General features: G+C 36.6%; 1 protein-coding gene across 1 annotated transcript; it reads left to right on the top strand.

Annotated features, from left to right (window-relative positions):
- The first annotated feature begins 224 nt into the window (after positions 1-224).
- On the top strand, positions 225-3263 carry LOC130244552 (D(1)-like dopamine receptor). The gene has a single exon (XM_056477037.1). It carries the CDS (start codon positions 392-394, stop codon positions 1733-1735), a length of 1344 nt encoding a protein of 447 aa, XP_056333012.1. The 5' UTR covers positions 225-391; the 3' UTR covers positions 1736-3263.
- The last annotated feature ends 11011 nt before the right edge of the window (positions 3264-14274 follow it).

Raw genomic sequence — 14274 nt, 5'->3', positions numbered from 1 at the left:
TGTTGTTGTTGTTGTTGTCGTCAATTTGCTCCGTCACCTGTCAATTGTTATAATTTGTCTAAATGTGTGTTATTACTCTTTATTTATCGTTTGCAGGGTGGCATTTTTTGTCCGTATTTCAGGTTAATTGGCAACTAGTCATTCGGAGAGAAGGAATGTCGGTGCTGATCACACAGAGTCAGCGGTGTGGACATAAACCAATCACAAAGCAAGAACTTCTCGAGCGAGACGCACTAGCGCGTAAATGTGGGTCATTCCACGCACACAGCACCGAGAACGGACGCAGTTATCCCAACTTGCCAACATGGGACAGAGCTGGATATCGGACAGGTCTCTCCTGAAGACTAACTTAAACAATGTAGCTGACTGGCTTTGGTGATATGCTGTATTAATGGATACGATCTTAGAAATGGAGAACGGTACAAATCACACGCAGGACCGCGCGCACGGAGCGCAGGAGCGAGAGGATGGAGACGGGCAGAACAGCGTGCGCGCTCTACTTGGTTTTGTGCTCTTCCTCCTGATCGTCTCCACGCTTTTAGGGAACACGCTCGTGTGTGCCGCCGTGGTCAAATTCAGACACCTGCGCTCCAAAGTAACCAACTTTTTCGTCATTTCTCTGGCCGTTTCAGATCTCTTCGTGGCCGTTCTGGTGATGCCGTGGGAGGCAATATCCGCGGTGGCTGGCACATGGCTTTTCGGCCGGTTTTGCGGCATCTGGATTGCTTTTGACATCATGTGCTCCACCGCGTCCATCCTCAACCTGTGCATTATCAGCGTGGACCGCTACTGGGCCATTGCGAGTCCGTTCCGATACGAGCGCAAAATGACCCACCGGGTGGCTTTCATGATGATTGGAGTGGCGTGGACCCTGTCCATCCTAATCTCCTTCATCCCAGTTCAGCTCAATTGGCACATGGCTGATGACGACGAGGAGGGCGCAGGGGGAAACGGCACAGACTACAGCGACAACTGCAAAGCCAACCTGAACAGGACCTATGCCATCTCGTCTTCGCTTATAAGTTTCTACATCCCCGTAATCATCATGATCGCCACGTACACGAGGATATTCCGTATTGCGCAAACGCAGATCCGCAGGATCTCCTCTTTGGAGAGAGCGGTGGAACACGCGCAAAACCACCACCAGTCCAACGACTGCTCCAACGAGAACTCGCTGAAAACCACCTTCAAGAAAGAGACCAAAGTTTTGAAAACACTTTCTATCATAATGGGGGTCTTTGTGTTTTGCTGGCTGCCGTTTTTCGTGCTCAACTGCATGGTACCATTCTGCCAGTGCGTCAGTGACACGACCTTCACCATATTCGTGTGGTTCGGATGGGCCAATTCCTCCCTCAACCCCGTCATCTACGCGTTTAACGCGGACTTCAGGAAGGCGTTCTCCTCGATTTTGGGCTGCAATAAAATTTTCCCCAGCACCGCCGTGGAGACGGTGAACTTCAGTAACGAGCTGGTGTCCTATCACCACGACACGACCCTTCAGAAAGAAGCGCAACCGCTTGCTGTCCAGATGCCGAACACCCGAGAGGAGCAGAGTCTCCCGTTTGACAAGGACTCTGTCACCTCGAACGTTTCTCGGAATCACAAAAACATGCTGTTACCGAACATCGGGCAGTTTGAGTGCGACGGGGAGATTTCACTGGACACGATCACACCATTCACTTCGACGGGACTCATGGAGTGCGAGGGAATCCCAGGCCAAATCATTACTGAATGACTCAGGGGGGGTCAAGAGGTCATTTACCTTTCCAAAGCAAACCAAAACAAATGGTTGAATGTTTTACAAAGTACTGAACAGATTCAGTTCTTGAAAGAAAGCTTTTAAATGAACTTTTCAGCGACCAAAAAAGTATCGGCAACGTTAGGTTATTCGTGAAGTACCAAAACAGTCAGTTTGCTAAACCATAGAAACAGTAGCTTTTTACGCCGCTCGATCGCTTACAGTATTAAATGTTGCATATTAGCAAAACATAAATACTGTTACTGTTTACTACTTCATAGCACATTTACTTATACATCTGAATATTGGATATCAGGAGGCAAACCTCAATAACCGTTTGTATAAATGATTCCTCCAAAAGACTTTTTAGTTTATTGATGCAGGTGGAATGATAAAACTACAGGAATGCATAAACTAGGTCACATGTCCCATATTGATCTCAGTGGTTCACCTGCATCCTATTTTTTATTCTTTTAATTTAATAATATGATTAAGCACAAGTATTTCAGTCAAGTTCATGTTATTTTTCCAATGCACATTTGAAATGATGTTTTTTTTAAGTGAGAAAATTCAATTGAAAATCTCTGCAGATCACGTATCTATACAAATCATTGCAGGAAAATCACATTATCTTTGCACCTTTCTGTCAACTGCTTTATTTTAGATCTGTTTTAGATCTGTTAATGACATGCCACATGCTTTCTATGGCATCCTATTGAATATCTGTCTTCTTTACATTCACTTCCAAGCATACATGCTCAATTCACATATCTAGAAATGTAATTTCAACCATAAAAAGCAGAAGCATTTGTTCTGTCAAACGTCTAAAACTCTTTCTGCATTCAAAAGTTAATGACATATATTTTCAGTCATTCATCCAAGAATCCTGTAATAGGCTTCAGAGTTTGCACGTCCAGATTAAGGTTATTGATTCTGAACATAAAGTGTATAAACATAATTTTTTTTTCTGTGACTGTAATTTTAATCACCCAATCATCAGTTGTCTTCATGAAGTGCATTCATATTCTGAGGTCAAGTAATCTGATATTTTTACTGTTTGAAGGTAATTGTTCACAGGACAAGCAGGTCATTGAGTGATTTATGTCTCAACTCCTCCCTGTTTCTAACCTACTTCACAGTAGTGTGCATTATGCGATGAATAGACATTCTCATGCTAAAATGCAAAATATCACAAACAGGAATGTGGGCATTAAGACCGCAGCAGCTGAAATCTCATCCTCAGATCCTCTTGTGTAAAACTGACCTTGTTGTATAACATTGCATGGGTGATTAAGTAGATTTTTTTGCATAGTTGATCTGGTAAGCACAAGAAAGACGAATATGATCATGACACACATAGGCAGCTCAGAAGGTAAATTCTAAAGCAAAAGAACAACATTAACAAATGATAAAACATCTATGATGGTGGATATAATTTAGAGCTTTACCTGTCTGTTATATTCTTAATAATATGTTTTATTAATTTTCAAATTTGTAAGAAAAATTAAAAACCTCAAGAAAAGCACATCTGCTTTGTTTTTATATTCTTTGATTCCCATATATAAAGCCTGACTTTTGCCTTACAGATTAAAAGGGTTATTTTGAGCAATTTTCCAGCAATTTGTTTTGTTTCTGTGTCAGAGCGAGAGAGTGAACTTGCGCAAGGATGAAGCCATTTCGGCTGATTTGCTTTTCACAGTCATCCTGCTTTCAGTCAGAAATTCTTCAGTCTCGAAGCTCTTCAAAACAAATTGAAAACCGAGGGGGAAAAATGTATTGATAAAAAGACGTTGCTCTGAGCATCACCTGGCTCGCAAAGTGTTTCATCTTCTCAGAACAAAGGCTTTGAGTGACACTGCAACCTCAATCCAGCCTGACCCACCAAGACCTTTCAAAAACCCCAATGGCCAGAGCATGCAGCTGTGTGTGTAGAAACATGTGTGTGCTGTAAATAAAAACAATCCAGCATATAGCTTCACAATAAATAATTGAGAACCTACATCCAAATGTAAAACCTACAATATACTCCCCTGGTAGTTTCTGGAATGAACTGCTGCATACCAAACGTTTCTGTTGCTGATTATTAAGGATGTTCCCCAGCATGCACTGTGGCATGAATAAAATTAGTAGATACTGCTATAGGAATTTTACGTTTTTGGGCTGACTCTAAGCATGCTTTCATACTCTTTCTCAAAATGATGGTGCAAAACATGTCATAATAGTTATAGATAAAATATTGTAACATTTCCAGAATTAATTAGTAACTTTTTAAAAAAAAGTTTTTAAATGTTTTTTAAACATTAAACACAACGACTTACACATTTGGTACAACAAACATTCATTGTTATATTTCCTTCGGCTTAGTCTCTTTATTAATCAGGGGTCGCCACAGTGGAATGAACCGCCAACATATCCAGCATATGCTTTACACAGCGGATTGTTGTTGTATTAGAAATAAGTTATATTGATTATACATTATATATATTATTTACATAATGCTTTCAGTGTATTAAGCACATCAGTGATAAGCACAGTTACTCTGCAACATTAACGTTAAAGTGAGCGGCATTCGTCTGACAGATCTATTTGTGGTATAGCACCCTTCCAATGGATATTGGTTAAGACGAAATGGCCAAGCATCCAGCCCGAAATATACAACTATCTCATTGAAACACCAAGTGATTTTACGAGAGAGAAGTTAAAGGCACTCCAGTCTTTGGATGCCAACAATTTTGTTCTGTGTGGTCATGTGCAAGAAATAATGTTCCATGATTACCAGATTCAAAACTTTGTAGAGCTAAAAACCGAGGTTCTGCCTAACCACAGACAAGGAAAGAAGATGGAGCTACACAAGGCCTGGGTAATCATCAACAAGCAAAACTGCATTCTGACAGCGAACGGCCCATGTACAGCAGGGTATGTCAACTTACATTTTTACATTTTATTCTAAGCATTCAGTGTCTGCAGTTTAATTCACCCTATTTAACTGTTTTTGCTGAAATCATTCCTGCAATCGAAAACAAGTAATGTGTATGATTCAGCATAGTGTGAACTTACCTGATATGAAAGTACACCAATGTTTTTTCCTGTGATTTTTAATTAGGTCGTCACTTATTCAGCTCCCTTTAAGCCAAAGACGTCTGCGGTTGGCATTAAAAGCAGTGTGGTGTACGGTGACATGTTTGCTGTTGCAACCGGCCTCTTTTAGCAACTGGGGACCCGTGTGACATCATGCGTGACTTGGTTGGTAATTCCTCTATATAATTCAAAATTAAATTGGCCATAGGTGTATGTGTGTGAATGAGTGTGTATGGATGTTTCCCAGTTTTGGGCTGCAGATGGAAAGGCATGCGCTGTGTAAAACATATGCTGGATAAGTTGGCATTTCATTCCGCTGTGGCGACCCCTACTGAATTAAGGAAATAAGCTGAAGGAAAATGAATGAATAACTATACAATTCAAATGTATTAATGTTTACTCTAAGTATAACAATTTATTTTATTTGAAATGTGACTGCTTATCATGCTAAATTGTGCTGAAGTATGATATTTGCATTCTGATCTATCATTAGTACAACAATACACAGCATTCTCAAAACTGGTGCTTCCAATTACCTTCTGTGCGTGATCATCCACAGCTCTCATCCACAGCCCTCTCAGACATGCAGGAACATCATATGATATGAAGAAGGAAAGAAAAGAGAGGAGACAGGTGAATAATGAGAAATTAAAATGCCACATGAATCATAGGCAAACTCGTGAAGGTAGAGGTCGCAGGCCAGAGAAAGGAAATAGAGCCAGAGACAGACACAGAATCCTAATATATTTTCATTAAATGTGATCTGCTTGTCACAAAACATGAAAACAACTGCCACGAAAATAAAGTTACAGTGGCAATGGGATTTCTTTCAGCAGCTGTGCTCCCTAAGCGCTCATTATAAATGAAGATGTGGTTTCAAATCAAGAAAAAAAAACTGTGGGGGGGGGGAAAGATTGTGCTATAATGATTGATGACAGCCAACAAGGAAAACAGCCATTGTAAATTCTTGAGGAGAAAAAATGACATGATATATCAATATTTGAACGGTCTTATGGGTAATCTATAAAAATAAAAGTCCAATGACAGTAAATTTCATTCTGAGCGAGTCACATGTGCTCATAAAGGGAAAATCCAGGGTCACCAAAACACAACCTGATACAGATGACCTATTAAAATATAAATTATGTATTTATGCGGGCAGTGAAGTCATGTCTCTCTCACACACACACACAAACAAACAATAAGTCATGGTTTACTGACTCAAACGGTTGTGAAATCGATTAAAAGGAGGGAAAAGGCTTCACATTTGTTATTAAAAAGCAATGTGACTTTATGAATGAAAGATGAGTGTGGCAGATAGACAAACCACCCACTGTTTTATGCTGCAAATAGAAGAGTTTGATTTGAAATTCAATATCATGCCCCATTTCAGTCAGTTTCTCTGCAAGAGGCCACTACACACAGCATCTGCAGCCGGTCATTAGGACCAATAGAGAATTAACAGAGAGAGATTCCTTCTCAAGTGAGTCTGAAAACATTCAAATAAACCTTATTTATATTGCGATCATCAATCTAAACCTTTTTCCTGCTCCAAATTCACCGGTGATGAGGGTTACATTAGGGTTGCAATGCCCTAATTTGAGTGGCTGTGTTCTACAAGGACAGGTTTTGGAATTAAATTTTAACGACTGACAAATGTGGATATAGAGCTTACATGAATGCTTAAAAAATAAACAACAACAGACTTAAAATGTATCTGTTCTGGGGAAATGGCTGGAATATAAAGCTATATACCCCATTGTTGTATAGTAAACAGTAAAAAAATACCTGTAAAAAAATACCAAAATAGGGCTGGGGCAATATTGCAAAAGATTTCAAAACAAATATATATACAGGGTGGGCCATTTATATGGATACACCTAAATAAAATGGGAACGGTTGGTGATATTAACGTCCTGTTTGTGGCACATTAGTGTATGTGAGGGGGCTCATAAAAGAATAAAGTATACGTTAAAACCAAGCACACCATTGGTTTTTCTTGTGAAATTACCAATAAGTTTATTAAGATTTGGCCCACCCTGTGTAAATATTATATATATATATATATATATAAAGTAAAAAGTCCATAAAGTCATCATGAATTACGTTTTCTGTAAATTCAATTATTTAATCATTTGTATATATTTACTACATGGAAAAGGGTGTATATACTCTGTACTTGTGATTCTTTTTCTCACTTTATTAAGAAACTTAGGTCAAATGTTTGATTAAAATGTAGAGCTATGACATTAATAATAATGAAATATAAAGTAGCAGTGTGATATGGCTGTATATCGGCAATATACAATATACAGCCATGACAATATACAGCCATATCGCACTGCTTTGAGTGTGATATTATGTTTATACAACAGTTTGACGGCATAATTGTGTATATTAAAAAGTAAATCAAACACAGAGAGTCTAAAAACCCTTTTGTATGAGGAACTACTTTCTTCCACCATTCATTCACATCTGCAACTGACGTCAGAACAGCAGAAACCGCTGCTTCTTCACTAACATCACTTTAGACCTAGTATTTGAATGATTCTCTAGTGTAATATCTAAAGTGATGAAAAAACAGGTGATTTTGATAAGATTTTAAGGCTGAACGGCATGAAATGTCATCAGTCTCCAGAGATTTCTCAGTATTTCTCTGTTGCAATCTGAAGATGACAATAATTAACCCCAAAAAATCCAAAGCAATGCAAACACTACCAGATTACTGTTGTGTTTGCGATAAGGAACGAGTTTTTCTCCTCTAAGGGCTTATTATGCAGTCCCTGTCACCATCTTGTAGCGGTACATCAATGCTCATTGACAGGCTGATGGATGCCGACGTGCTGTATCTGTGAAATTATAAATATTTAAAATAGGCGCTGTCCTTATAAATAAATTGCATTGTTGCAATCTAAACAACAACATTCTCGCCTAAAAAGCCTCCAAAGTACATTATGTTGTCCAACAGCTGCAATATTTGTCAAACTGTAGTGAGTTCATTGATCTGCTGTAACTCTATGTGGTTGGAATAATACACAAGGGTGAGGAGGCTGTACGAGTGCTGATATTAAAGAACATCATCCAATCAGAACTGTTGTAAAACACTTTTCAAAATGAACGATTACATCTTGCCATGTTGTTATTAATGTTTCTGCATATCTCTGTTGTTGTGAAAAAATTTTGGTCACCCAAATAATTAAAAAAATATTGCTGTAAACACAAATTTTCATCCATACACACTCATTCACACATGCACTCATACACTTCGGCCAATTTAGTTTATTTAATTTACCTATAGCGCATGTCTTTGGACTGCGGGGGAAACCGTAGCACCCAGAGGAAACCCGCGCGAATACAGGAACATGCAAACTCCACACAGAAATGCTAACTGGTCCATCCGTGATTCGAAACAGCAACCTTCTTGCTGTGAGGTGACAGTACTAAGCACTGAGCTACTGTGCCGTCTATTTTTAACTCTTGTGTCTTAAAATGATGCACTTTAGTTTGAGTAGATACACTGAGGTTTACCAAGGTCCACTCACTTTAAAATCCCTGGCCTCGCCATTGCTCCTCATTTGTGTGAAGATATTGTCTGTAATGACCACCTCACTCTTTTCTCTATGGTAAAGACACACTTGCTGTTCATTAAACTCAAAATGCATCGCAAACATTTCAAACCACATTTTCCCCAGTAAGCTTATATGTGATATTTAAGCGATATAAACTCATACTCATTGTTTCAAGGCATTTTAAATAAAGCTGCCAACGATATATGTTCCTGATTTGTGCCTCCATTTTAACTGTAGAGGATACAAACAATGCAAATGTAGTTGTTGGAGGCGTGAAATGTGTAGAAGGGTCAAGTGCTTCAGGATGGCATTACTGTAGCATCACACAAAACTGTGCATTTAAAGCACTGAAAAAAATCTCATTCACTGGGAGGAAGAGATATTTCTAAAAATGGAAAACATAAAAACAAATGTCTGGAAATAAAACAGCAAACGGCATTGGACTCAATACAGAAATGAACAGATGGCAAGAGGTATTTTAGGTTTAATAACACTTTAATACATACTTCTGAAGAAATGTGTCTAAAATGTTTTATATCTAGTATTAATAGTAATATTATTTGCTAACTAGTAAAACACTGTTGAATTCTGATTATCATTTGGGTATTTACAGTCATAAAATATATACACTACCTGATAAAGGTCTTGTCGCATATCCAAGTTTTAGGAATTACAAATAATAACTTGACTTTAAGTTGATAATTTGGTATCAAAAGTGGCTTATATGAAAGGCAAAGGCCTCTAGATTACGCTTATTTTACCAAAGCTTGGAGGACTGCATTCACACATCTCTGCAATGACTCAAATAACTTATTAATAAAGTCATCTGGAATGGTAAAGAATGCGTTCTTGCAGAACTCCCGGAGTTCATTAAGATCCTTTGGTAACACTTTATAATAACTACACACTATGAACCATTTAATAAGCATTAGCAAATAGAGAATTCATTATCTGTTAAGCATTAACTCCACATTAATAAACGCTAGTAAGCTGTTTATAACTGCAGCTACAAATGCTGTATTCTTGACTTAAAACCACATTTTTAAAGTGCTTAACAATTATACTTTCATACTTTGTTAATGATTTATTTTTCATTACTAAATTCAGTATTGCATTATTTACAAACCAGTTATTTAAGCATAGTTGGTGTTTATTTCATCATTTAGAATGCGTAAGTAAATGATTAATAAATGATTCAAATTAACATTTCTATGTCTTATTATTCAGACATTTACTAATAGTTAATTTGTATGTTAATAAATGCTTTCTTAAGTCAACTTCATCCAGTTTTGTGACCTAATCTAAAGTGAGGACTATTAATGCTTTACAAATCCCTTATAAATGACAATTAAAGGCTCAGTTAAAGTCTAAGAAAAAAGAACATAAATGACTTTATTCATTTCTATTCATTTAAAGATACACAAATAAAACTATCAAATGAAATATAAATCTTTGCATCCTTATCTAAAATAAAATTACTGTACAGTTTAAACATCGCATCCTGTCATGTTGTTAAATTAGTATATTGTTGTTTTATCCAATTATATGTCGTATTTTTGACACTCACAGTAATTTTACTTTTTAGATAAGATTGCAAAGATTATTGTTCATTTGATACCAAACCTTTAATTGTCATTTATAAGGGATTTATAAAGCATTAATAGTCCTCACTTTAGATTAGGTCACAAAACTTGAAGTTGAGTTAATAAGGCATTTATTAACATACATAGTAACCATTACAATATGCCTGAATAATAAGATATATAAACGTAATTTCAATAACTTATTAATCATTTACTCATTCCGAATGATCTTAAAAACCTCCAACTACTCTTAAATACAAATGGTTTGTAAATAATGCAATACTTAATTTAGTAATAAAAAATCAACCAGTCACCAATTATGAAAGTACAATTATTAAGCACATTATAAATGTGGTTTTAAGACAAGAATACAGCATTTGTAGCTGCAGTTATAAACAGCTTACTAACGTATAATAATGTAGAGTTAATGCTTAACAAATAATGAACTCACTGCTAATGCTTAATAAATTATTCATAGTGTGTAGTTATTATAAAGTGTTTCCAATCCTTTGGATTCATCTTCAATGCCTCCTCCATCTTACCCCAGACATGCTCAATAATGTTCATGTCTGGTGACTGGCTGGCCAATGTTGGAGCACCTTGACCATCTTTGTTTCAGGAACTTTGATGTGGAGGCTGAAGTATGAGAAGGAGCGCTCTGCTGAGGAGTTTGCCCTCTCCTGTGGCTTGTAATGTAATGGGCAGCACAAATGTCTTGATACCTCAGGCTGTTGATGTTGCCATTCACTCTGCAGATCTCTCGCATGCCGCCATACCCCAAACCATGATTTATCCTTCACCAAACTTGACTGATTTCTAAAAGAATCTTGGGTCCATGCGAGTTCCAATAGGTCAAATATTTGGGATGCAGTCCAACAGATGATTCATCGGAAAAATCTACCTTCTGCCACTTCTCCAAGTTATCAACTAGAAGTCAAGTTATTATTTGTTGCTCTTACAACTGAAATCAATAACAAGACTTTTGTCAGGTAGAGTACATATTTTTTTTTGCATTAGAACATAAGTTTAGATGCTTCAATGCACATTTTATTTGACACATACAGTGCAGGTGTAAAAGACAGTATAGCACTTGTACCATTTGATGAAAATATATTAAACATTTCCACATGTCAAATTCTCAGATCTTCCCAGACTTTCACTGACTAAATAGCTGAGTTTCTATGATCTTAATGAACAAAAAAACAGGCCGCTGTCTGGTTTTGCATAATATTAAAATGCTTTTTAGCTTGAATATAATTTAGAAGAATAGCAACAACAATGAATGTAGTTTACCTCAGATTAAAAAGAAAAACAAAAACTGAGGTACTGCTTGTATGGCTGTGAAGTGCACCCTCTCCCTTATTTAATATAGTATACTGAATATATACATTTATTTTTTCTGTGGTCTATTTTAACACCCAGTCTATGAAGTGGTGATTTTGAAGCCAAAGCTCCAAAATCTTTATAATCTAGGTATGCATTTGACACTTAAGTGACTGCCAGTTGACAAGCATAAAAAGAATATTGAAAATGAAACAACACTATATAAATGAAGTGGAATGAATATATGGAACCTAACATTTAAAACAACAAGCAAAATTTTCTGTTATTGCATGACTCTGACTAAATAAATTATTTCAATTAATTTCAATGTCTAGAATATACCTTTTAAAAATTCATTATATTACAGATATTGTATGACAAGGACCATGGCATATGTATTTTAACTTATTTATAAGAAAGTGGAGCTTTAAACAATCTCTTATAAGGACTTACTTTGCGTCTGTGGGCATTTTTTACTCCTACACAACAAAATAAGTCTTCTACTTTGACGCAGAAAACTGAATTCCTACATTTTATGTTTGAATGTAGCTTTACTGACAAAAGAATTTCAATTAGTTTTAAAAAATGTGAATGTTCTAATATTTGTTTAATTTAACTTTTGTGAGTTGAGTTTAAAAGTTCTGTCTAAGAGTTCAGGATGGTCATTCAGGGTAGGTGCATTAGGGTTGTGATATTGAGAGGTGTGGAGGAGGCAGCAGAGGGTTGAAATAGCCGCAAGGCTTTGAGTGCTCTGGGTCTGCTCTCCTTGAGAGCCTCATCAAAAATGCAATCACCCAGCGGCTTCTGTCTTTCCATTTGAGTCTAAATCAGACATTTGGGGAAAAAAATTGTGGCATTTTATTAGTCCTTCCTTCCGCCTCCAGTTTTTATACCTATTTTCCTAATACCGTCCCCTCCTTAGTGCATTGTCCAATTCAAATGACTTTATTATAAAAATGATAATAACTGCCCCATAATTTCCCAAGCTTTTAAATGTATAAGTCATGATCCAGATAAAGCATCCAAAGAATAGTGTATCATGAAAAAAAATCTGATTATAATTTTATTTGTCACTGACACACAATAAAACTGAGTCAAACACATTTAAATCTCTGAAAGTATAATTGTCAAATTTAAAAAGTTTACTAGACAGAAACTGAAAGTCACTGTTTCTCACAGTGTCAACAACATATTTTAACTCTTTAACTCTATTTTAATTTGTAAATAATTTCTTTAGATTAACACATAAAACTGCATGGCTCATTTTAATATTGATCCATGTCTTAATACTTGGACGCTAATAATTAATTTATTAACTAACTTTTTTATTTAATGAATTGCTGCTATTGAGTTGGAAGATGGTTAAGGGTTGGGGACTGTTGTTGTGGTTTAGGGGTGAGGTTTGACGGTAATTACATATGTAATTATGTGCATTCATTCATTCTCTTTTCGGCTTAGTCCTTTTATTATTCTGGGGTCACCACAGCGGAATGAACCACCAACTTATCCAGCATATGTTTTACGCAGCAGATGCCCTTCCAGCCGCAACCCAACACTGGGAAAGTAATTATGTGCAGGTTTTATTAAATTTAAGTACAATCTAAAAACATACATGTGTATAATAAATGCACTGCCTCAAATGATTAATTGAAATGCTTGTAGTTAAAGATGATTAATATAAGACTGGTCCACAGCGTTTTATTCTATCTCTTTTTGTACAACTACCTTGCATGCGAACAAAGAGTAGAATAAATTAATTTAAAAGCACACAGGAGCCTGCCTTTCTGTCTGCTCCAACAACAACAACATCTTGCACTGGCATGAATTGGAAAGAGGGAGAAAAAAATAGAGAGATAGAGGATTTTTATAAAAGTTAACTTTTAAGCAGCTGGAGACCTCTTCACAGCAGTTTTGTCTATATTTATTTTAATGAGTTATTTATAAGGAACATATAGAAATGTACAATGAATCATTGAATAAGTCTGTTCTGGATTTATGAAGTTAATTAATGCACAAATGTGTCATCAAAAGGCCACTTCAGTCATTCCTTTACACAGAAACCATTTGTGTGTGTGTATATATTCTTTGAAATCTATTTCTTACTAACTGAGAAACTTCTTTTTAAATTCTCACACCTGATCTGATTGACAGTGAACTTCAGTTTTCCTCCTACTGTACATTTTCAGGATAAGCTTGTTATTTCCGAAACATTCTGGGGTGTTTGCATGGAAACATAGCCGCCTGGCCAGTACAGGTGTTATTATCTGAACACACACTGAGAGATTGTGTTCCACGTATCATTTGAACTTATTACACTGCTGGAAGTGTTACTGCCAAACCGGATCTACAGCTTGTTTGATTTTAAGGGCTTTTCCACATTTAATCAACTTGCTATGTGGTCAAATCAATCTGTCAGTTCAAGGGCTAAATTCTCTTGAACGTGACTTCATGCTGCGAATAAATGAGCTGTCTCCACTCTAATCAAAAACCTGCTTCAAATCTGTACAGCATTTTTCAAAACTGCTCACTGCTCTTTTTAAAGCTATCATGATAAAGTGCAAAGGAAGTAAAAGGAGCAGGCTTGTTAAAAATACAGAGAAAAGGTCTCAGTGATGAAATATGGTATTAGGGTTTCATGAAGCAATGAACAGGTCTGTACTGTATTAAGAGGTCCTATTATGTCAGTGTGTCTAGCCTTGTGGTTAAATGAACAAATTTGTAGTACATCTGCACATTGCAGTCTGAGTTTGATTCCCCCTTTCGATCCTTCACCATTCCCCCCTTTTCCTCTTTCTACCCTACTGTCCTATCTGCAAAACCAGGATAAAGGTGTATATTACAAGATGTAATATTAAGGCTCTGTTGTTCCCAGAATATATCTGTTTCAGTTTAAGAGTGCTTTCACATATGCTTCTTTTAGTTCAATTAAATTGCATTAGAGTTTGCTGTCCTGTTTGGTGCGGTTTATTTGGGCAGGTGTGAC

The sequence above is a fragment of the Danio aesculapii genome, chromosome 17 (assembly GCF_903798145.1).
Source record: "Danio aesculapii chromosome 17, fDanAes4.1, whole genome shotgun sequence".
Taxonomy (NCBI): domain Eukaryota; kingdom Metazoa; phylum Chordata; class Actinopteri; order Cypriniformes; family Danionidae; genus Danio; species Danio aesculapii.
This window is presented reverse-complemented; position numbering and strand designations above follow the sequence as displayed.